The sequence below is a fragment of the Podarcis tiliguerta genome (genome assembly GCF_965153285.1).
Source record: "Podarcis tiliguerta genome assembly, chromosome: 7".
Classification (NCBI taxonomy): domain Eukaryota; kingdom Metazoa; phylum Chordata; class Lepidosauria; order Squamata; family Lacertidae; genus Podarcis; species Podarcis tiliguerta.
The window spans coordinates 10,468,113-10,490,151 of NC_139540.1; the positions used below are offsets into that span (position 1 = coordinate 10,468,113).

Below are 22,039 nucleotides of genomic sequence, written 5' to 3' on the forward strand. Positions count from 1 at the left end.
ACACGCGAATAAGAGTGCAAGGATCTTACTAAAATCAGACTTAGTATGTTCTCCAGCAGCAAGACCTGGGTTTGACTAAGGCTGCAGGAACCCTCCCAGGCTGTTTTCTTTCTTTTTTAAAAAATGGTGACCCACAGAGGAAAGTCTTCTCTTCCCTATACACCTACTGCTACTGCACTGCAGCTGCAGTATGAGCAAGCAGACATGAATTCCTGAAGGGCGTCTGCCAAAGCAAATTTGTATTTGCCCTTCTCACATCCCTTGTTTTATAGCCCTTTGTACAGTGATCTAACAGGTAAGCAGCATCTAATTATAACTGTTGCAACAGTCCATCACAGGTAAAACTGTTGTTTTTATTCAGCGAGACAGAGATACAGTGGAACCTTGGGTTTTTGAACTTAATCTGTTCCAGAAGACCATTCGGCTTCCAAAACATTTGAAAACCAAGGATCAATGGGCTGGCTGCAAAGTCAACAGCAAAAAAAAGGAAAAAAAAGTCTCGGGAAGCCATTCAACTTCCGGAAATCGTTCAAAAATAGAAGCGTTCACTTCTGGGTTGTCGGCATTCAGGTTCCGAATTGTTCGGCTTCCGAAGCATTCGACAACCGAGGTTCCACTGTAACTGAGATGAATAATGGCGTATTTCTTTGTTGCTCATAAAATCTGTTAATCAGTAGTCAATCAGAGTTTGAGCTGAATTATAAGGTTTGTAATAATAACAATTATTATTTATTATTTGTACCCTACCCATCTGACTGGGTTGTCCCAGTCACTCTGGGTGGCTTCCAGCATATATAAAAACATAGTGGGAGTGTAGCTTTAATGCAGACTTGCAGTTTGATGCTGTCATACTTATGCATGATAAAAACCTTGACCTTGATTAAAAGTATAAGGTTAATAAAAGCAGAGAGAGCAGAGCACATTTATATGCTGCCTTCCAAAATATATTTGGATGGCCATGAAGTCAGTTTCTTATTATAAAGCAACAGGGTTTATGTGGTTTTCAACTTGAATTAGAAGACCCAGCAGGCAAGATAACATTTTGGCCTCTTTTTGATGGAGAAAAGCAAGCCAGAAGCCCAAAGCAATTAAACATGCTTTTCAGCTGAGCCTGCTTGTAAGTTTCCCTAGGTTTCTTCTAATCAACAGAAATTTCCAGTCGTGAGGAACAGCACTAATTGTTTATTTGAAATAATTTCTACTTTGTTCTTTCTCCTTAAGGAGAACTGCGCGGTGTATATTGAAAACAGTAACCAAACATGAACAAGCAGTGAAGTGGCAAGTAACCTGATCCCAAGCCATTTAAGGATTTATAGGTCAAAATCAGAATTTCGGATTGCGCTCACAAATAAATAGGCAGTCAGTGAAGTTGGGGTAACATGAACCCTCCTATATCCCAGCCCCATAGAAAGCCTGGCTGCAACATTCTGAACCAACTCAAGTTTCTAAACAGTTTTCAAGCACAGGAGCCCCACAGAGCATGTTACAATAATCCAGGTGAGAGGCAACTTTAAGGCATGGATCACCATAGGGTCAAGAAAGGGGTGTAGGTGTAGGTGACAAAAACAAAACCCTATTCTTAATTATGCAAAGGTCTCCTGGTCACAGTCAAGGCCTGAAAAGCCAGGTCTAAGGCTGGGTCCAAGAGAGCCAGAGTATTTGGAGGGAGAGCAACCCCTTCTCACTGTCATTTCTTAAAACGTGGTCCCCAGAAATTTAACAGAGAGTAAGGATTAGACGAAGGAAACGGGGGCATGTCAGACGTGACTAGGGACTCCCAAGTAATGGAATCCCCTCCATGGTTCAACATATTTCTTAACTATAGTACAGAATGTGGAGGGCAAACATCACTTTCATATCTTGGCTGCTACTGAGGACAGAAAACTGGACTTGATACACGTTCCGTCTGATCCAGCAAGTCGGTTCTTATCCATGTAAAGAACAGCTAATCAACATGGCAATATGACCAATGCCACAGTCATACAAATGACCCCACTCTCTCCTAATACACACTTGACGAGCACCTTATGTGAATGATCCAAAAGCACCAAACCAATGAACAATTCACTTTTTAAAGATTTAGAAAGCTCCCTGACAATGCAAAATAAGCACAGCACGTGAGCATGCACACAATGAAGCACCTTAGAGTAGACGTATGGATATTTGTAACAAACAAAGGCAAAAGCAGCCACAATGCCAAGTCTTAAAGGAGAGCTTACCAGTGATCTTGTTAAGCCGAGCCCTCTTTGCCTGAAATGAGTTGCCTAGGTTATTTTTCCTCTTGTGCGCCAATGCATTCTCTGCCTGTGCAAAGGCAATCTTTGGGACGTCCACTAGAGGGAATCCTGTGTTTATAAGAGATGAAATCACAGAATAAGGTCATCTTTCAAAAAACCTTGCCCAAACACAAAAACTTAAGAAATATATTGTGCAGCGCAGTAAGGCACCAGAAGATTTATTTACTGATTTCTGAAAGAATATTCAAAAGTGTGCGACAGCTTTATCTGATTTTTTTAAACATGGAAGTTCTTCTGTTTGCAGTTGCTGCTTCATAAATCTAAGCCACCCGGGGAGGTAATAGACAGATTACTAACACCCACCCACACAGTCTACTTTTTCTGCGGCAGGGTGGAGAAGGATGTATAAAAATTTAGTTGTACCAAGTGTCTCACTGGATGTAGGCTGCTCTTCCTTCTTCTGAACCTCCTGGACAATTGCTGAGGTCGACGTTTCTTCCTTCTTTGAAGGAACTTTAAACCACTTTCTCTCCTCTTTGTCTTTATTGCTGTTCGCGCTGGTCCGAGGTTTAACTCCCGCTTTGTTTTTGGCAGCGGCCACCGCCGCAGCTTTAACCAGAGCGATCCAGTCCTTTCGCCGCAAAGGAGAAAAGAGGGAGAGAACAAGGAGGGTGAACTAGGCCAAAATGAAATCCAACTGTGGCTAACAGGGTCTTGGGAGGAAGGGAACTTTTTTCATGTTAAATGCATTTTTTTAGATTTGCGCATTCAACTGAGCTTTCCATTTTCCATGCAAACTGAAAGGAAATAGATACCTGTCACATATTTAACATATAGCATGTACACATGCATGCAAAAAAAGAAAGAAGAGAAAAAAAATTGGGGGGGGGGGGGAGGTTTGTGGCAGCCGAAAACACCAGTTTAGCTTAGCCGTTTTTCTCCCTGGCACTCAAAGGTGCTAATCGTATTTCTTAAGCATCTATAAATTTGGAACTATACAAACCAAGACACAGGCTATGTGTCCAGCTAGCCTAGCTATGTCTATTTTGACTGGTAGCAGCTCTGCAGGGTCTCAAGGAACTTTCACATCACCAGTGTTCAGAATGAACCTAGAACCTTCTGTATCAGTGACGTGCATTTTCAAGAAACTGTAAACTGGGGGGGCGGGGGAATCCTATTCCAGGGTAATTTGTGTCGGATAATATTCAGCTTGCTTTGGAAATTTTTCTTATGTCCTAATTTGGCATGTTTTCTCACATTTTGTAAACAAAGTTCTGAAACTGCCAAACTTGTGTAATATTGCTTTTGCGAATGGCATATGTTTATTGTTAGCAATGAATTTAGGAAGAAGAAAATGTTCTGTGGAAAAATAAATTTAGAATTTAAATTCTATTTTTCTTCCCCACCGAAACATTCCTGTCCTACAGGCAAAACAACACCTCTTATGATTCTATCGTCTCAACTATCTCCTCGATTTGCTAAGGTTAGTGCTCAAAAAAGGGAAACATACTTTGAGAATTTAGCTAGGTTTTCCCTTAAAGCAAGATTACTGCGTCTCACTGCAACATCAAGGCTTAATTTCTCCCCAGGCTTTTGAGCTGTTCTTTGAAGGAAAACATCTGGAGCAGTTAGTGATAAACTAGCATCTCCTCTGTTCCATGACCTACTGTTTTGCAAGCACCACAGAGATCTGAGAATCTTTAAAGGTGGAATCAAGGGCTTGATAAACATAGAATGTAGCCTGAACATGGATGTACCCATAGTACAGTACATGTAATCTAAATGCTCAAACACACCTTGCATGAAGAAAGAAAAGTTTTATGGGTGGGATTATTTCACACGGAGTTCAATCTCTGACAGATTGGCTGCATGTTATTTTTCCAACACCACATCAAGAGAGAGCTTTATTTTACAACAGCCACCTCCACAAGATCAGCTTTGCAAAGAAAGTTTCAGATGCAAAGTAAAGCAGACAGCAGTCTGCTTTGCACATAATGTTAAGCCATAGTTTAGTTAAATTTCTGAACCTAGCTCCAGCAAATCATGAATTTCTGGCAAAAAAACACAACATGAAGTCATGGTTTCTTGTTGGCTCACAAACCATGGCTTGTTTTTAGCTATGGTTTGGCACTACTTAACAGTGTTGCTTAACCACAGTTTGTTTGATTACCACACCTCAAGATGCTGGCCAAGCTAATTCCCAAGCTCTGAAGAAATAAGCTGTGGCTTGTATGCTTATCTGACAGTGCACCCAAGGTTTGCTGAACCAACCACAGGGAAAACAAACCACAGCCAGTGATTCCATGCCTTCCAGACACTTATTCCCCAAACTAAAGCTGTGTCACATGAGAGCTATTTTACAGAATGGCAGCATATGTATTTAGGTGCCATCTGAGTGACACTGAAGGCAGACTAAATTACCATTTATGTTTATGGTCCTAAAGTCTATTAATTAAATATCTCTGAATAAAAGCAGCCAGGCTGAATCGGACTTGACAGTCCACTTCTAATCGACTACCCTGTTTCCTATAGCTGCCTGTCATATGTCTCACAAGCAGGGCATGAAAGTGACAGCACGTCCCTGCTGTTGCCCTCCAGTAACTGATATTGAGTGGCAAACTGCCTCTAAGCAGAGACCATAGCATTCAAATCTGCTTTTATTAGTGTTCTTTCATATATATTTTTTCAATTCAATATTTTGCGACACAGTCATCCTGAGACACAATTTTCCAAATGGGGAGCATGATACTGGAATGATGAGAAGAGGGGTAGGTTAGTGATGGAAAGGAAGACTGAAAACAAGCGACTTGATGGGAAAACAGAAGTTTTCCTGGCTTGTGGGATGTGTGTGTTACTTAGAACTACAGGTTTTAAGACCTGTATGAGAGACCTGCTCCTAGACTCCTATTTGGGAGCTACACACACTCCGCATATCTCCACTATTCTTCTTAAAATCTGCTAACAGATCCTCTCCCCACAAATGTTTGCCTTTGTCACCTTTCCACTGTCTTTAAATAAAAAAAATGTACATTTAAATGCAAGACCTGGGAAAAGTAAACAACTGTTAAGACACTATAAGAGCAAGTTTAATCAGGAAATAGATTATACTGTCTTTAGAGTTGGTGGCTGATAAAAGTCATCTAATAACCATTCCCCTACATGGCCAGCCGCAATAAGGTTTCATGGTGAATCTGCATACAAGAAATCACTGTAATTAACCCTCAGATAAGAGTTATCACACTGTTTGAAGTTGCCACGTTTCCTGTGGGATTATGTCAAAACCAATCCAGAGATAGTACCTGCATGTTAAATCTGCATGCAAGCATCAGGATGCTATGGAAAAAAAACTTTTCTCACCTGTTCATAGCGCTATTTCAAAAACCCACATATGTCACGAAGGCAGGGAACCTACAGCCAATCCTAGCTCCATGACACATATATCTATACAGCAACACATTTGTCACATTCACACTTTACATATTTAGGCATACATCTAAGAGTAATTGGAAAGCTGCCTATAACCGCCCACTGGCACAGGCTACTTAACTACTACTTTGGCTTCTTATATTCATAAATTATCTCAAAGGCTATTTAGAGTATAGGCAAGCTATGTCATGGCTTTTCAGGACAAATGTGAACTGAATTTTCAAAACAATAACTAAGATTTGTTTATGGGAGATCTGGTTTCACTTTGATTTTGTGAACTGAACTAAAAAATGTCCAACATTAATTTTCCATGCTGGATAATTCAATAGTTTTTCAAACTGCCAAAGTATCTGAACTGAAATTTGTTTTTTGAAGGGGCAGAGGGAGGGAATAAAGCATACCTAATGTAGTTTACATTTTATATTTTAAAAACTTGGCTTGCAACGATTTGCAACTTAGCTTGCCAATTATTTCTACTGGAAAACTTGTAAATATTTTGAAGACATGGCAAATCAATTCTTAAACTGTTTTAAATTTTAAAGCCACTAAAGAGCTGTGCAATTACATTATATATGCATGCATTATTCCCAATGACAGCCACCTGAAAAACATTACTTACACCTTTGGGGCTGCCAATTTTTACTGGTATTCTATCCCTTGAGTTGAATCCAGGCTAATTTATTTAGCTTCTGCTGAAATCAATGGAACAAGCCAATTAATAACTAACTTGACCAACTGATTTCAATGCGACCTGCAATCAGTAACTCGGTTTGGATACGACCCATTCATTGTTATGAATGGATAAGTTTGCAGCAAGACCACTGCTGGATCAGATCAAAGGCCCCACTAGTACAGCAACCAGTTCCCATTGTGGCCAGCCTCTGGGAAGCTTGCAAGCAGGACCGGAGGGCAGCTGCACACTTGTGATTCCTAGAAACAGGTATTCAGAGGCAGTATAGGAAACATGGTTGTCATGGCTAGTAGACATTGCTAGCCTTATCTTCCATGTATCTGTCTAATTCCCTTTTAAATTCATCTAAGCTGGTAGCTATCATCACATGGGAGGGAATTGCCTTGTTTAACTATGCATTGTGTAGAGAAGTACTCGGCATAATCCTATGAAACAATGCGTTTTCTGAAATAGGTTATTTTCTGTATGAAAGCACAGGAGTGGGAAAGTTTGTGGGACATTTCCACTCCATTATCACTGGCTAGAGGAAAAGGTCATGTCTTATATAACACTGTCCGGAATTCCAGCTGGTGGGTGATCTTGCACGTGCTTTTCCCACCTATGTATTAAGAATCTGTGCTCCAAAATTAAATGTATTCAGATATGCTCATAATTTAGATGCCCTCCCCCAAACTGTGAATTTTAAAAGAGCTGCATTATGCAGGGCAAAGAGTTTCCCCTCTAAAAGCTGCAAGGAACCACAAGCTAGACCTCTGGCACCTGTACCTTTATAATGCAAGCATCTGCAGAAATGTGCTTGCATATTAAAATATTTGCCTTCTGCACACACGCACACACAATTATGTATGGCAGAGTAGCCAAAAAGCAGCATGAATTCACAACACTTCTCTTGAATGTTACAATGTGTTTGTGTGCTGCGTTGGAACGGGAGACCAACTACACAAAGTAAGGAAGGAGATACCTTTTGAGGAGCAAATCTCTGTAGAGAATTGTGCAAACCTGCAAGCTTCCTGACAGCTATTTGCAAAGCTTGGATGATCTGACCACCCAAAATTGATCATCTACTTCTCCAGATCATCTATTTTTCCAACCACTTAGCATCTCTTTCCTACCTCCGCCATCCCAGACATCTCCAGTGACCCAAACAGCTAGCCAAGAGCTACATGTAATAATTTTGATTGTTTACAAAATCTGAAAGCTGCTACCGTTGAGTCAAAGCACAGGAAACTGTGTAAGCAAGGCACAGAAATCATGAACACTAACCCAGAACCCTCAGAGGCTGTACAAAATTCCTTTGTCTTAAGATAAAGCTACTACTTTATTTCGTTTTCTTACGTTCCTAACCCACCTTTCTTCCACTATGGAGCACAAGGTGGCATACATGCGGATCCAAGGTCCTCCACCCAGGCACTGACCAGGCCCAAGCCTGTTTCACTTCGCTATGGTGGTCTAAGCAAATTTTGCTAGAGGCACAATTCAGAACCACCTTTCAGCTTTACAAGTGAGAAAGCAAAACAGAGAGCAACATTCCACCACCAACAGTTTCATCAGTAACAGATAGCTACCTTATTGTCACCTTTCAGATGCTTGCCCTCTACAAGCAGCTTTCGTTCTCGCTGGAAACATTATGCCTACCTGAAACATCATCCATCCTGGGCACACCTGAACCAACACTGGACTGCTCGCTCTCACCTTCTGAGGATCTACACAGCTCTGCCCCACCTCTCTGACAGCTCTCATTTTCCACCTACTGTCACCTCTTCTGCTGGTCCTGGCACAACGGGGTTTTCATGGCTTCTCCTCAGCTTCCGTTTCCTGTGTGCCAAGAGCCCTCCCTCTCCTTCAAGTCCCTCAAAACTCACTTCATGTGGATCGTTATCCGTCACTAATCTCAGCTCCGGCGCTATCTGCTGCCACTCACGCGCCTAATTATATCGAAGATAAAACACAAACATGGAAACAGAAAGAGACAAGTTATCATAAACGTCTCTCCACCAGAAGACTCCCATGCATCTTTCATAATAGCTCATATCCCTCCCTCAAAAATATCTGCCTCCAAAATCAACAGTTTAAATCTTTTTCTAAATAAAAACATAACCTGCAAAATCTATGCAGTTAATTCACTTTGCCGCGCCCACCAGAGTCATGGTTTGGGGCCAACCAAAGTCGGAAAATCAACAGTACCCCAATGCTAGAAAACAATTGGAAGAATAATATTTTCTTCTGCAAAATTAATACAAGGTATTACAACTTCTACATTAAGTGACACAGGGAGAGAAATTTTAACAACGAATAGTATTTTTGTTAATTGGTGGCTTATATATCTATGTGCATATTGTTGTATCACTCATGTAGTTGCTCTCAATCAAATGCAAGAAAATTTCTGAGATTGAAATGAGAGAAAATAGGTGAGGAATCTAAAAGTGAATACTGAAATCCATAAGCATGCAGTTTAAAAGGCTCAGACACTACACCCAACCAAGTTTGCTCCCAAAAAAAAAACCCATTTCTGTTGGATACATACATATTGTTGGACACAAATGTATCTAGTGATGGTACATTTGCCATTTCATTTCCATATTGCAACTAAATGATATGAAGCTGCAAGTTGAAAATAGTAGACAGAAAAGTAGTATTTTTGACAACATAGCAAAAACAAAATTTTGCTGCGTTTATCTGAAATGCTCCATCACAAAATGATTTGAAAGGAATTCTGTCCAACTTCTCCTGCTGGTTTTCTTTTATACAAGTTTCGCGCTGTTGGACCACATCCTAATCATTTAAAAGTCCTACTCCTTCAATAATTTTTTTGCTATGGCTAGTTGCACCCTGCATTACTTTACAATAAGGCCTTACTTCACGTTCAAAATTTCCCACAGCTCTATGATGATAACACATTACGCATAAACAACATTTTTATTGATGGTGGCTCTACCACTGTGCACAACACACATTCTCGAGAACAGAAAGCCTTGTTTTGACCACATGTTTTCAAAAACTAAGAGTGGCTATTTTCCTGCGTTACGCATTGGGGGCCCATGCAACTGTACCACACAGGTTTGCCAAGACAGTGGTTCACAACCTACAACCGTGGAATGCAGCCAACATTACACTGCACAGATGCACGTGAAATACAAGGACCTATTATTTTGACATCCCATGATGTTCAAGAGATGTTTGAACTATGGAACATTTTCAGAATCCTGCCTCAAAATGGGTGCTCAGTGCTGCTTCCTCTGTCACCATTCGTTCCGCTGGTTTGGGTAAACTTCTCCCAGAGCAGCAGCAGCACTTTTGGATGGAAGCCAAGTAAGCTTCAATCTTTTTGTGGGAAAGTGCCGTATTATAAGCCTAAAAACGCAAAACCTGACACCGACATCAAGCGCTTCACTGCAGGGAATCTAAGATGAGATCCATCCGCTGAAGAGGGGGTGAGTGACTAGCGGGGGCAACATCTAAACTACTCCCAATATGGAGATGCACTACAGTTGCTCCTCAAATTTCATCTAAAATGAAATTTGAAGGCTTCTCCACAGACTAAACACATCAGGAATGCCCTGAGAATACAAGAGACTTTTGCTAAGTGTTAAGAAAATTTCTCAGAGGCACTCTTCACACTTCTAAATAGCCATAAAGTTTTGCTTAAGGGATAACTCAAAGACCTTGTAAGTGGTTCCTTACATATGAGAAAGACTTGGGGGAGACTGCACATCATCATGACTCATTCTATGCTAAGATTTTAAAGTCAAGCCAATCCTGATGAAACGGAAGTCCCTGCATCAGGACTGCTGGCAACCATTTGACAATCCTGTGCTGTTACGCTTAAGAAGGGACCCCATTCTGCAGAGAAAGCATAGGTGAGAGGTACAAACCCTCTAGCTTTCTCCCTTTTTTTAGCATGCATTAAAAAACACTGTATCTGAAAGACACCTGGAAATTCTTTGCCCACTTTAGGTTTGCAGTTTGGCTGCGTGGACATCATTCCATTAATCATGTCAGAGCAAAAAGTCAGTTGTACTCAAAAAATGGGCGATGACTAATGGTGTTTAACTTTCTGCTTGCTACAAAGACATATTTTATTGGAAAGCTTAGCCCCATAGTTCGTTTTAAACAAAGTGAAGTTTCTAAAGTGTGCTTCAGAAACAAAATGAACCTAGCTTTGCTCATCTTAAAAATGCCACCAAGAAAATACTAAACAATAATAAAAATTAAAAACCCCAGAATGCAAACTCTGAATCGTTTTCTCTACCCTTCTCAAGGAAGACTGGTCCTCATTTTCCAAGCAACGTCTACTCAGATGTTGTGTATCTACTGCTGTAGCTATGCAACTGAGCAGGCAAAATTTCCACTTTCCTGGGGAAATATTCCACAGCGTCTTGAAGGCCCACATTAAAAAACAACAACCCAGTTCATTCTTAGTGCACTGCATAAGTTCAAAACCAAGTATGAAGATAAAAATCTGCCTTGTGTCAAGTCATATCATTGATCTATCTGGCACAATTTTTATTTACTCCGATTGGCAGCTGCTCTTACAGGTCTCAAACAGAGGTCTTTCTTTACCTGTACAGTTATGATCTTTTAACTGGGCGTGACAGGGAAAGAAAAGAGACTGCTCTATACCAGTGGGCTACAGCTAATCTAAACCTTGTTGTACTTTTGAATGCCTGTGTAGACTTTCTGGTACTGGCAGTGCTTGGCAAATGGTAGTTCTACATCGGTAAGCAAAACTTCAATAACCACAACTAGAACATATCCTAGTGTCCACATCTACCATGACAGGCAGCGGAAATCCAAGGAAAGCAAAGAAGGAGAAATATATTGTGTGGATACTGTATCTGCGGACCAATGTCATGCACACTTCTAAACCAAGTAACAACTCAGATCCACTTCGGGATTAGTATTTCCTAGCAATCTCCAAGCAAAGGTTGGTTGGAAGGCTTATGCTCCTTCCTTGACTCTTCTAGATGAAGAATTCTAGGTAGAACCAAGGCAGAGATTTCCTCCCCATGCGATAGCTATGTGTGAGAACCATCTGCCTGCTGAAAATGCCAGGAGAACCAAATACCAGAAATTGCCTAGCAAGAAACAATGACCTTCCACATGAAAACTGGGAACTTTTTTTTAAGGCACACAATGGCAAGCAAGGAAAGAACCCTTCTAATCAAAATGCTAAATTCTAAGGATTGTCTGATGTTGACCACCTTGCAGACTTCAACCAGAGTGGTTAATAGTTGGTTAGTGGGATAACATAGTTTCCTCACTTTCCATCTGTGGATGGCAAACAAGTAACTGGAAATACAGAATCTGAAGAGTCTGATCACACTGGATAGATGAATCAAGAGTGAAGGGGTGTGATTTATATTTTCCACAATTGGATTTATACCGCTTAGAAGCTGCTTTGGCAATTAAGCAGTATATGAATAAATAATATGTAGTGATAATCTAACATGGATGTTCACTTACCTGACCTTTGGCATCTTCTGGCATAGATTTTATATGCATTCGTTTAAGACACCGAATCACTCCATCGTAAAACTGTACAGTAAAGGTTCCTAGAAAAAGAATGATACGGAGATAAGGAAGCAAAATTTAAGCTACATATTAGCACACCACCTCAGAGATGTCACATGGTGCTATACCAAAACTAAAGGTAAAAGGTAAAGGTAAAGGACCCCTGGACAGTTAAGTCCAGTCAAAGGTGACTAGGGGGTTGCAACACTCATCTCGCTTTCAGGCCAAGGGAGCTGGCGTTTGTCCACAGAAAGCTTTCCGGGTCATGTGGCCAGCAAGACTAAACCACTTCTGGCACAACGGAACACCGTGATGGAAACCAAAGCGCATGGAAATGCCATTTACCTTCCTGCTGCAGCGATACCTATTTATCTACTTGCACTGGTGTGCTTTTGAATTGCTAGGTTGCCAGAAGCTGGGACAGAGCAATGGGAGCTCACCCCGTCACGGGGATTTGAACCGCCGACCTTCCGATCAGCAAGCTCAAGAGGCTCAGTGGTTTAGACCACAGTGCCACCCGCGTCCCTCATATGCCAAAACTACAACAGCATTAAACAGGCAAGATCAGCAATGAAAAGAACTTTCAGGAAATGAAATTTCAATTACCAAAACCACAACAGCATTAAACAGGCAAGATCAGCAATGAAATGAAATTTGGGAGAAGGGAGCCATGGTTTAACTGTCTTTAGGATAAGCAAACCATGGTTTAGCATTATGCATGAACCAGTCCAGCGACAAATCCAGGCTTGTGAATTCTTGAATTTTTCAGACATGCAACCCAAATAAGATTTGCAGAGTGCAATCACAAATTACCTGGATTTTACATTCATTCATGTAAAAAGATGAAAGTACATTTCTTTTATTGGGATTCTGTTCTTAAATTCATTTCAAATTTGGAGTCAGCAACTGCTAACAACAATCACTTTCCATAAAGGGTGGGAAGAATTAACCAAAGATGCACTCCATCTTCAGACTAAGTCCAATTGCTGTATGTATATCTCGGGTGGAAATAATGTTTGCCAATGAATACTGGATGCAGTGACTTCAAGTTAAAACAAACAAAGCACTTGTGGAAATGGAACAGTAGATCAGATGAACTTTTGGTTGAAGCCAGTAGGATAAATTATACATACCTTCTTTGTTAATTGCTTCAATCTTTGCAGGATAATACCGACAGTCTGTCCAACGAGCTAGAACCTCTTCTCCAGGTTGAAAATCCTGTTTTAAAAGGTTTAAGAAAATAGGGTGTTAACATGACTGAAAATGTATTCAATGCTATTATATAGAGAACTTAAATACCTGAACAAACGATACGGAAGATCTCCTTATTTCTCTGCTTTCCATGAAAGCATATTTATTATTATGACCCAAGACTTCCATAAGAAGATATTCTCATAAGGGGAGAGATAAACACTTACAATAAATTCATCATCATCTTTCAGACCCTCTTTCCTCAGCGATGGCCGTTCAAGGGGTCGCAACCGATTGCTGTCCCAATAAATCCATTCATCATAACGATGACTCCAGCGCTCAAAGTGGACAAGCATCTTCCCCTCTTCATAGTCTATCTTCTCAATGCGTGAAGGATACCTTCAAGATACAAAACAAAAGATGCTGTTTCGGCAGGCTATAACCTCTTTTTCAACGTGCTAAAGACTCATAGGCCTGTTTGGTTGCGCATATCATTTTCCATATGAATGGTTAAGAGAGTTCAGGCTGAAACTGCAGTAATTCAAAATGGAAGGCATCATACATCCCGGATCTACACAGCCAGTTGACCCCCATCAAATGCTCCCAACACAAATAATACTGACAGCATAAATATTCAGAATATTTTTGTACAACCAGAAAGTTTCTGAAATTACAGGTAGAAACATGCACTAGTTAGCTATTTGGGTTAGCTCTGTAAATGGTCGCAGGACAAATACAGCCTACCCCTATATCTTTTATTTCTCCACCCCAAAGAACTATCCAACTAAATTAAGCATGAACACAGCCAGAGTAGCTGTAACACTGATGATTGCAATAGCTAAACATGTGCAGCCCATACAAAGCACAATCCTAACCACGTCTAGTCAGAAGTCAGTCCTGTTTTATTCAATGGGACTTGCTCTCAGGTAAGTGGGGTTAGGACTATAGCCATAGTCTCATAAATATGGCCATGGCTTGAATCAGAGATTCACAATACAGTGCTAACAGTGGGAGAATGCTACAATGGTTCAGTGGCGTTATTAAGCCATGATATCAATGGATCTTTCCACTCTGCCCTCAATGTAAATGAATACAGTCGTACCTGGAAGTCGAACAGAATCCGTTCCGGAAGTCCATTTGAATTCCAAAACATTCAGAAACTAAGGTGCGGCTTCCGATTGGCTGCAGGAAGCTCCTGCGGCCAATTGGAAGCTGCGGAAGCCCCACTGGACATTCGGGTTCCACAGAACGTTCATAAACCGGAACACTCACTTCCAGGTTTGTGGCATTTGGGAGCCGATACGTTCGACTTGCAAGGCATTCATCAACCAAGGTACAACTGTACTTCAATTAAGCATAATGGTGGCTAGCCATGATGGTTATGTGGTACCTCCACAGACAGAGGCAGTATACCTCTGTACAGGCACCTGTTGGTGGGAATCACTAGCTGGAAGAGTGCAGTTATACTCAGTGTCTGATTAAGGGCTTCTGATAGGTATCTGGCTGGCCACTGTGAGAACAGGATGCTGAACTAGGTAAAGGTAAAGGTACCCCTGCCCGTACGGGCCAGTCTTGACAGACTCTAGGGTTGTGCGCCCATCTCACTTAAGAGGCCAGGGGCCAGCGCTGTCTGGAGACACTTCCGGGTCACGTGGCCAGCGTGACATCGCTGCTCTGGCGAGCAGCCGTTTACCTTCCCGCTAGTAAGCGGTCCCTATTTATCTACTTGCCCCCGGGGGTGCTTTCGAACTGCTAGGTTGGCAGGCACTGGGACCGAGCAACAGGAGCGCACCCCGCTGCAGGGATTCGAACCGCCGACCTTTCGATCGGCAAGCCCTAGGTGCTGAGGCTTTTACCCACAGCGCCACCCGTGTCCCCAGATGCTGAACTAAATGGGCCTTAAATCTGATCCAACAGGGTTGTTCTTAGGTAGTTTCCCATTACATGAGAACTGGGAAAATATAGTTACCAGGTTCAGAACCTGGCCCTAATACCAATTCCAAACTCTGATTTCAGACCCTGATTTGTCAAAAACTAGTAGCCATGGTTTTCCAGTTCAGACATAAAAGAAAACTATGCTTAATTTACTCAATTAATTTACTCAACAGTGCATTAAGAAAGGATGATGGAAGGCAACGTAGGAAAACAGAGTGCAGGGTAGAAAGTTCATTTACATTTCAGCTTAATAAGCCAAAGTAGATATGTACATCAAAAATGGGCCACGCCATAGAAAGCCGTTAAAAAACCAAACACGCTTGGCAATAGATGGAAACAGAAATGTTGCAATAATAGTGTGGAAGATTAACCTTGCTAAACAACCATGCTGTCTAGAAAGCATTAACATTTTAAGTAAAAATATGTGATTCGATGGTTTTACAGCAATATTTTTCAATGGAGTGGGTTCAAACTTTTGGCTGCTAATTAGCAGATGAACATGGACGTGTGAACCAGCCCTGTGTATCTTAGGGAATTATGCAAATTCTACTTTTTTGCCTATGCAAACTTTTAGAATTACACAAAGATGTGCTAATATTTCCATAAAGCATTTCTTAAGATACTACTTTCTGGAAAAAATTCATCACAGGTGCAAAAAACCCCTGAAGCAGAACATCCCTGGCAATAAAAAGGAGTTTCTCAATGATGTCTTGAAACATACATATATTTGAGTAATCTCCTTCCATATCCATCATGTATGTAGAACTAAAGACTAAAGTTCCTTAGTTTTAAGGAAATCTTTTATACTTGCAAAACATCTGATGCAACATAGCACTGACATCGAAGGTAGTGCGTGCAAAATCTTTACTTTTTGTTAGTAAGAATGCCTTACAAATGTGTGTGAAATGTGCCTGCTACTGTTACACAAGATATTGCCTAAAGTGGTTTACAACCTACTGAAAATCAGCAGCAAGAAACAATACAGACAATGCAATTCAAACCGTAACCAACAATTACAAATATCAATATTTATCAGCAGCAGCAGCCAGAAAAACATGTCATTAATTCAACACATACTATCAAGAAACCTCAAGCTAAAACAAGAATAAAGCAATATAAAAATATATATCGAATGAAAACTAATCAGGAGATAGAGAAAAACCCATGGAATCAATCCCATACCCACTGACCAGTGAGTAAGTCCCACTGAAGTGTATGGGGTTTTTTTTCTGAGAAAACGTGTACAGTGGTACCTTGGGTTACGAACTTAATTCGTTCTGGAGGTCCATGCTTAACCTGAAACCATTCTTAACCTGAGGTACCACTTTAGCTAATGGGGCCTCCCGCTGCCACCACTGCGAGATTTCTGTTCTCATCCTGAAGCAAATTTCTTAACCCGAGGGACTATTTCTGGGTTAGTGGAGTCTGTAACCTGAAGCATCTGTAACCTGAGGTACTACTGTACAGGGCTGTGGTGTAACACAGAACTAAAATAGAGTACAAACAAGATAGTATACAGATTTATTTCACTAAGGAGGCTGTATCAAGGGGGGAGGGGGCTCCTCCACAATTAATCTACACTCTATAGCTGGCAACCTCCATCCCAGCTTTTACCTGGGACTCCTCTCTCAATCACGTCACCATCCCTCACCTAGGATGAACAAACCACCGCTCTTCCTTCAAACCACAACATGCATAGCCCCTTGATATTCCTTCGTCTCTCTCCCAACACCCTTTCAAGGCAACAGCATATCAGGCTCCATGGCAGATGAGCGGGAGAGGACAGGTGAAAAGGCTTAGCCTCTTGATGTTACTCAGACTTCCTCCCCTAACTACCCCCACCCCAGCATTTTAGGTTGCCTATTGAGACGTATACATGCTGTAGTTAGAATTCTTCTGAACTATAAAATTAGCAAGGATGAGAAAAGACAAAGCAACTAAGATGTCACTTTGTAAAGATGAAGTTGTATGCCAGGATTTGTGCACAACTGTCACTGCACCACGAGACTTTTACTGATCTACATGCCAACACACCCTAATGTTCACTCTATGTGGCTTGCAAATGGAAGAAAATGAATTACCGTATTTTTTGCTCTATAAGACTCACTTTTTGCCTCCTAAAAAGTAAGGGGAAATGTGTGTGCGTCTTATGGAGTGAATGCAGGCTGCGCAGCTATCCCAGAAGCCATAACAGCAAGAGGGATCGCTGCTTTCACTGCGCATCGATCCCTCTTGCTGTTCTGGCTTCAGAGATTCAGAATATTTTTTTCCTTGTTTTCCTTCTCCAAAAACTAGGTGCGTCTTGTGGTCTGGTGCGTCTTATAGAGCGAAAAATATGGTAAGTTTATCTTCCTGGCTACTCTGTGCTGAATCTTACAAACCATAAGCAATCAGGTAAGTAGCTATAAGCCTATCCTTATATAAGATTGCACACAAGACTTTACACTATAGAACATTTCAGTTGTGCTGTCTTAAATTTTACAGTAAGCCAATTATTTCTTTCTTATCTTCCTTTAACAGAGTTATTTATTCAGACAACCACCCTTCTAGTGCATAAATCATTTTATCCCTTTTACAGGTGGGGCAACTAAGCACTACAACAAACTTGGCAAGAAAAAGTTACAACCAAACTGCATCCCAACATCACGATTTAGAGATCTAGGAATCAGGTGAACAAATATTTTAAATACATGATAACAAGCCAATGGGAAGCTGTGCACACTTCCTCCGCGCCAGAAAAAGCGTTTGCGCATGAGTGCATGCGCGCGCACACACACACACTCCGGCCCACCAGCCCAAGCCACAAAAACTTTGCCGACCCATTCTAGACCAATGGTCAGGCTGGCTGGGCTGACAGGAGCTGTAGTTCAACAGCATTTTGGACACAGTGAGAACCCAGAATTATTTTAGCTTTCCCCTTGCCCCTCACTTATTCCCAAAGACAGGGCAGGGCTTTCATGTATCAACAGTGTCCCATCCATTTCATCAACAACTTTATTTATGCATGTATGAGCCTTGCTACACTCTGTCTTCCTGTCATCAAGAGTGATCTAATGGCTGGAGTTTGGGGTAGCACTGCATTAAGGATGTGCTTCTCCATTTTATTTATATATATATATATATATATATATATATATATATATATATATACACACACACACACACACACACACACACACACCCTGCCCAACTGGCTGGGTTTCCCCAGCCACTCTGGGCGGCTTACAACATATCTAAAGACATAATAAAAACATCAATCCTTAAAAACTTCCCTAAACAGGGCTGCCTTCAGATGTCTTCTAAAAGTCAGGTATTTGTTTATTTCCTTGACATCTGAAGGGAAGCTGTTCCACAGGGAGGGTGCCACTACTGAGAAGGCCCTCTGTAATTTCCCTTCTCGCAGTGAGGGAACCAGCAGATGACCCTTGAAGGAGGACCTCAGCGTCCAGGCTGAGCAATGGGGGTGGAGATGCTCCTTCAGGTACATTGGGCCAAGGCCATTTGGGGCTTTAAAGGTCAGCACCAACACTTTGAATTGTGCTTAGAAATGTACTGAGAATAGTGAAGATCCTTTAGGACCGGTGTTATATGGTCCCGGCAGCCACTCCTAGTCACCAATCTAACTGCTGCATTCTGGATTAGTTGTAGTTTCCAAGTCACCTTCAAAGGTAGCCCCTCGTAGAGCACATTACAGTAGTCCAAGCAGGAGATAACCAGGGCATGCACCACTCTGGCAAGACAGTCTGTGGACAGGTAGGGTACCAAATGGAGCTGGCAGACAGCTGCCCTGAACACAGAATTGACCTGCGCCTCCATTGACAGCTGTGAGTCCAAAATGACTCCCAGGCTGTGCATCTGGTTCTTCAGGGGCATGGTTACCCCGTTCAGGACCAGTGAGTCCCCCACACCTGCCTGTCCCATCCCCCAAGAACAGTACTTCTGTCTTGTCAGGATTCAACCTCAATCTGTTACCCACCACTCATCTGCCAACCGCCTCCAGACACTCACACAGGACCTTTAGTGCCCTCACTGGTTCTGATTTGAAGGAAAGGTAGAGCTAGGTATCATCTGAATACTGGAGAACACCCAGCCCAAACCCCTTAATGATCTCCCCCAGCAGCTTCATGGAGATGTTAAAAGGCATGGGGGAGAGGACAGAGCCCTGAGGCACCCCACAAGTGAGAGCCCAGGGGTCCGAACACTCATCTCCCAACACCACTTTCTGGACACAACCCAGGAGGAAGGAGTGGAACCACCTCATAACAGTGCCCCCCGCTCCTCTAGACACTTCAAAAGGATGTCATGGTTGACGGTATCAAAGGCCGCTGAGAGATCCAGCAGAACTAGGAAACAGCTTACACCTGTGTCCCTAACCCACCAGAGATCATCAACCAGGATGACCAAGGCAGTTTCAGTCCCATGATGAGGCCTGAATCCCGACTGGAAGGGATCCAAATGGTCCGCATCCTCCAGGCGTGCCAGGATTTGTTCAATGACCACCTGCTCAATCACCTTGCCCAGGGATGGAAGATTTGAGACTGGTTGATAGCTGGCCATATTGACCAGGTCCAAAAATGTTTTTTTTTTAATAACCGCCTCTTTCAGCGGGTCTGGGAAGGCTCCTAGTTTTAACCACAGTATGGATTGACTCAAGAATGGATCTCTGGAACAGATTCCATACGTGAGTAGAGATTCCAATGTACTGTTTCCACAAATTGTTTCCAAGATCAGAAAGTGTGGGGATGGAAAGGATGCTTAATACCTCCAGAGAATCTGATCACTCAAACCACATAACTAAGTTTAGCTGATGCTTCAGTATAAAAATAAAATCAACCTATAGGTAGTAGTAGTAAATAAATGAAATAGCAAATAAATTAGTAAATGAATTTTGAGAAAACCAAAGCATGCAAGAGGCTTTGGGCACAGGAGCTTCCATTCACCTGATATGTGAGAAAACCAGATTCCCCCCCCCCCCTGGAAGCAATATGTAGAATCATAGAATCATAGAGTTGGAAGAGACCACAAGGGTCATCGAGTCCAACCCCCTGCCAAGCAGGAAACACCATCAGAGCACTCCTGACATATGGTTGTCAAGCCTCTGCTTAAAGACCTCCAAAGAAGGAGACTCCACCACACTCCTTGGCAGCAAATTCCACTGTCGAACAGCTCTTACTGTCAGGAAGTTCTTCCTAATGTTTAGGTGGAATCTTCTTTCTTGTAGTTTGGATCCATTGCTCCGTGTCCGCTTCTCTGGAGCAGCAGAAAACAACCTTTCTCCCTCCTCTATGTGACATCCTTTTATATATTTGAACATGGCTATCATATCACCCCTTAACCTCCTCTTCTCCAGGCTAAACATGCCCAGCTCCCTTAGCCGTTCCTCATAAGGCATCGTTTCCAGGCCTTTGACCATTTTGGTTGCCCTCCTCTGGACACGTTCCAGTTTGTCAATGTCCTTCTTGAACTGTGGTGCCCAGAACTGGACACAGTACTCCAGGTGAGGTCTGACCAGAGCAGAATACAGTGGCACTATAACTTCCCTTGATCTAGACGCTATACTCCTATTGATGCAGCCCAGAATTGCATTGGCTTTTTTAGCTGCCGCGTCACACTGTTGGCTCATGTCAAGTTTGTGGTCAACCAAGACTCCTAGATCCTTTTCACATGCACTGCTCTCAAGCCAGGTGTCACCCATCTTGTATTTGTGCCTCTCATTTTTTTTGCCCAAGTGCAATACTTTACATTTCTCCCTGTTAAAATTCATCTTGTTTGTTTTGGCCCAGTTCTCTAATCTGTCAAGGTCGTTTTGAAGTGTGATCCTGTCCTCTGGGGTGTTAGCCACCCCTCCCAGTTTGGTGTCATCTGCAAATTTGATCAGGATGCCCCTGAGTCCATCATCCAAGTCGTTGATGAAGATGTTGAATAAGACCGGGCCCAAGACAGAACCCTGTGGCACCCCACTAGTCACTCTTCTCCAGGATGAAGAGGAACCATTGATGAGCACCCTTTGCGTCCGGTCAGTCAGCCAGTTACAAATCCACTGAGTGGTAGCATAGTCAAGACCGCATTTTACCAGCTTCTTTACAAGAATATCATGGGGCACCTTGTCAAATGCCTTGCTGAAATCAAGGTAGACTACATCCACTGCGTTCCCTTCATCTACCAGGCTTGTAATTCTGTCAAAAAATGAGATCAGGTTAGTCTGACATGACTTATTTTTCAGAAATCCATGCTGACTATTGGTGATCACAGCATTCCTTTCTAGGTGCTCACAGATTGTTTGCTTAATGATCTGCTCCAGAATCTTCCCTGGTATTGATGTTAGACTGACTGGGCGGTAATTATTTGGGTCCTCTCTTTTCCCCTTTTTGAAAATAGGGACAACATTTGCCCTCCTCTAGTCTGCCGGGACTTCACCTGTTCTCCAGGAATTCTCAAAGATGATTGCCAGTGGTTCTGAGATCACATCTGCCAGTTCTTTTAATACTCTTGGATGCAGTTCATCTGGCCCTGGAGACTTGAATACATCTAAACTAGCCAAGTATTCTTGTACTATCTCCTTAGTTATTCTGGGCTGTGTTTTCTCTGCTGAATCATTTGCTCCAAATTCTTCAGGTCGGGCATTGTTTTCTTTATCGGAGAAGACTGAGGCAAAGAAGGCATTGAGGAGTTCAGCCCTTTCTGTGTCCCCTGTTTGCATTTCACCATCTTCTCCTCTGAGTGACCCCACTGTTTCTTTGTTCTTCCTTTTGCTACGAACATACCCATAAAAGCCTTTTTTGTTGCTTTTAACCTCTCTAGCAAGCCTGAGTTCATTCTGTGCTTTAGCTTTTCTGAGTTTGTGTCTACACGTGCTGGCTATTTGTTTGAATTCCTCTTTGGTGGTTTCCCCCCTTTTCCATTTTTTGTACACATCCTTTTTTAATCTTAACTCAGTTAAAAGTTCTTTAGATAGCCACCCTGGCTTCTTTAGGCACCTTCCATGTTTCTGTCTCATTGGTATTGCCTGAAGTTGTGCTTTTACTATCTCCCTCTTAACAAACTCCCA

General features: G+C 42.1%; 1 protein-coding gene across 3 annotated transcripts in view; it reads right to left on the bottom strand.

The window, feature by feature from the left end:
* PHF20L1 (PHD finger protein 20 like 1) overlaps positions 1-22,039 on the bottom strand; it is a 63,850-nt gene that overhangs the window by 34,234 nt on the left and 7,577 nt on the right. For 2 of the 3 annotated variants that reach the window (XM_083450486.1, XM_083450484.1), the window contains exons 3-8: positions 13,284-13,455; positions 12,999-13,083; positions 11,818-11,906; positions 8,217-8,279; positions 2,661-2,868; positions 2,220-2,345 (exon numbers count right to left, since the gene is read on the bottom strand). In XM_083450486.1, the coding sequence (XP_083306612.1) occupies positions 2,220-2,345; positions 2,661-2,868; positions 8,217-8,279; positions 11,818-11,906; positions 12,999-13,083; positions 13,284-13,455 (743 nt within the window). The remainder of the gene's footprint in view (positions 1-2,219; positions 2,346-2,660; positions 2,869-8,216; positions 8,280-11,817; positions 11,907-12,998; positions 13,084-13,283; positions 13,456-22,039) is intronic. The other variant, XM_083450485.1, reaches the window with a different exon arrangement.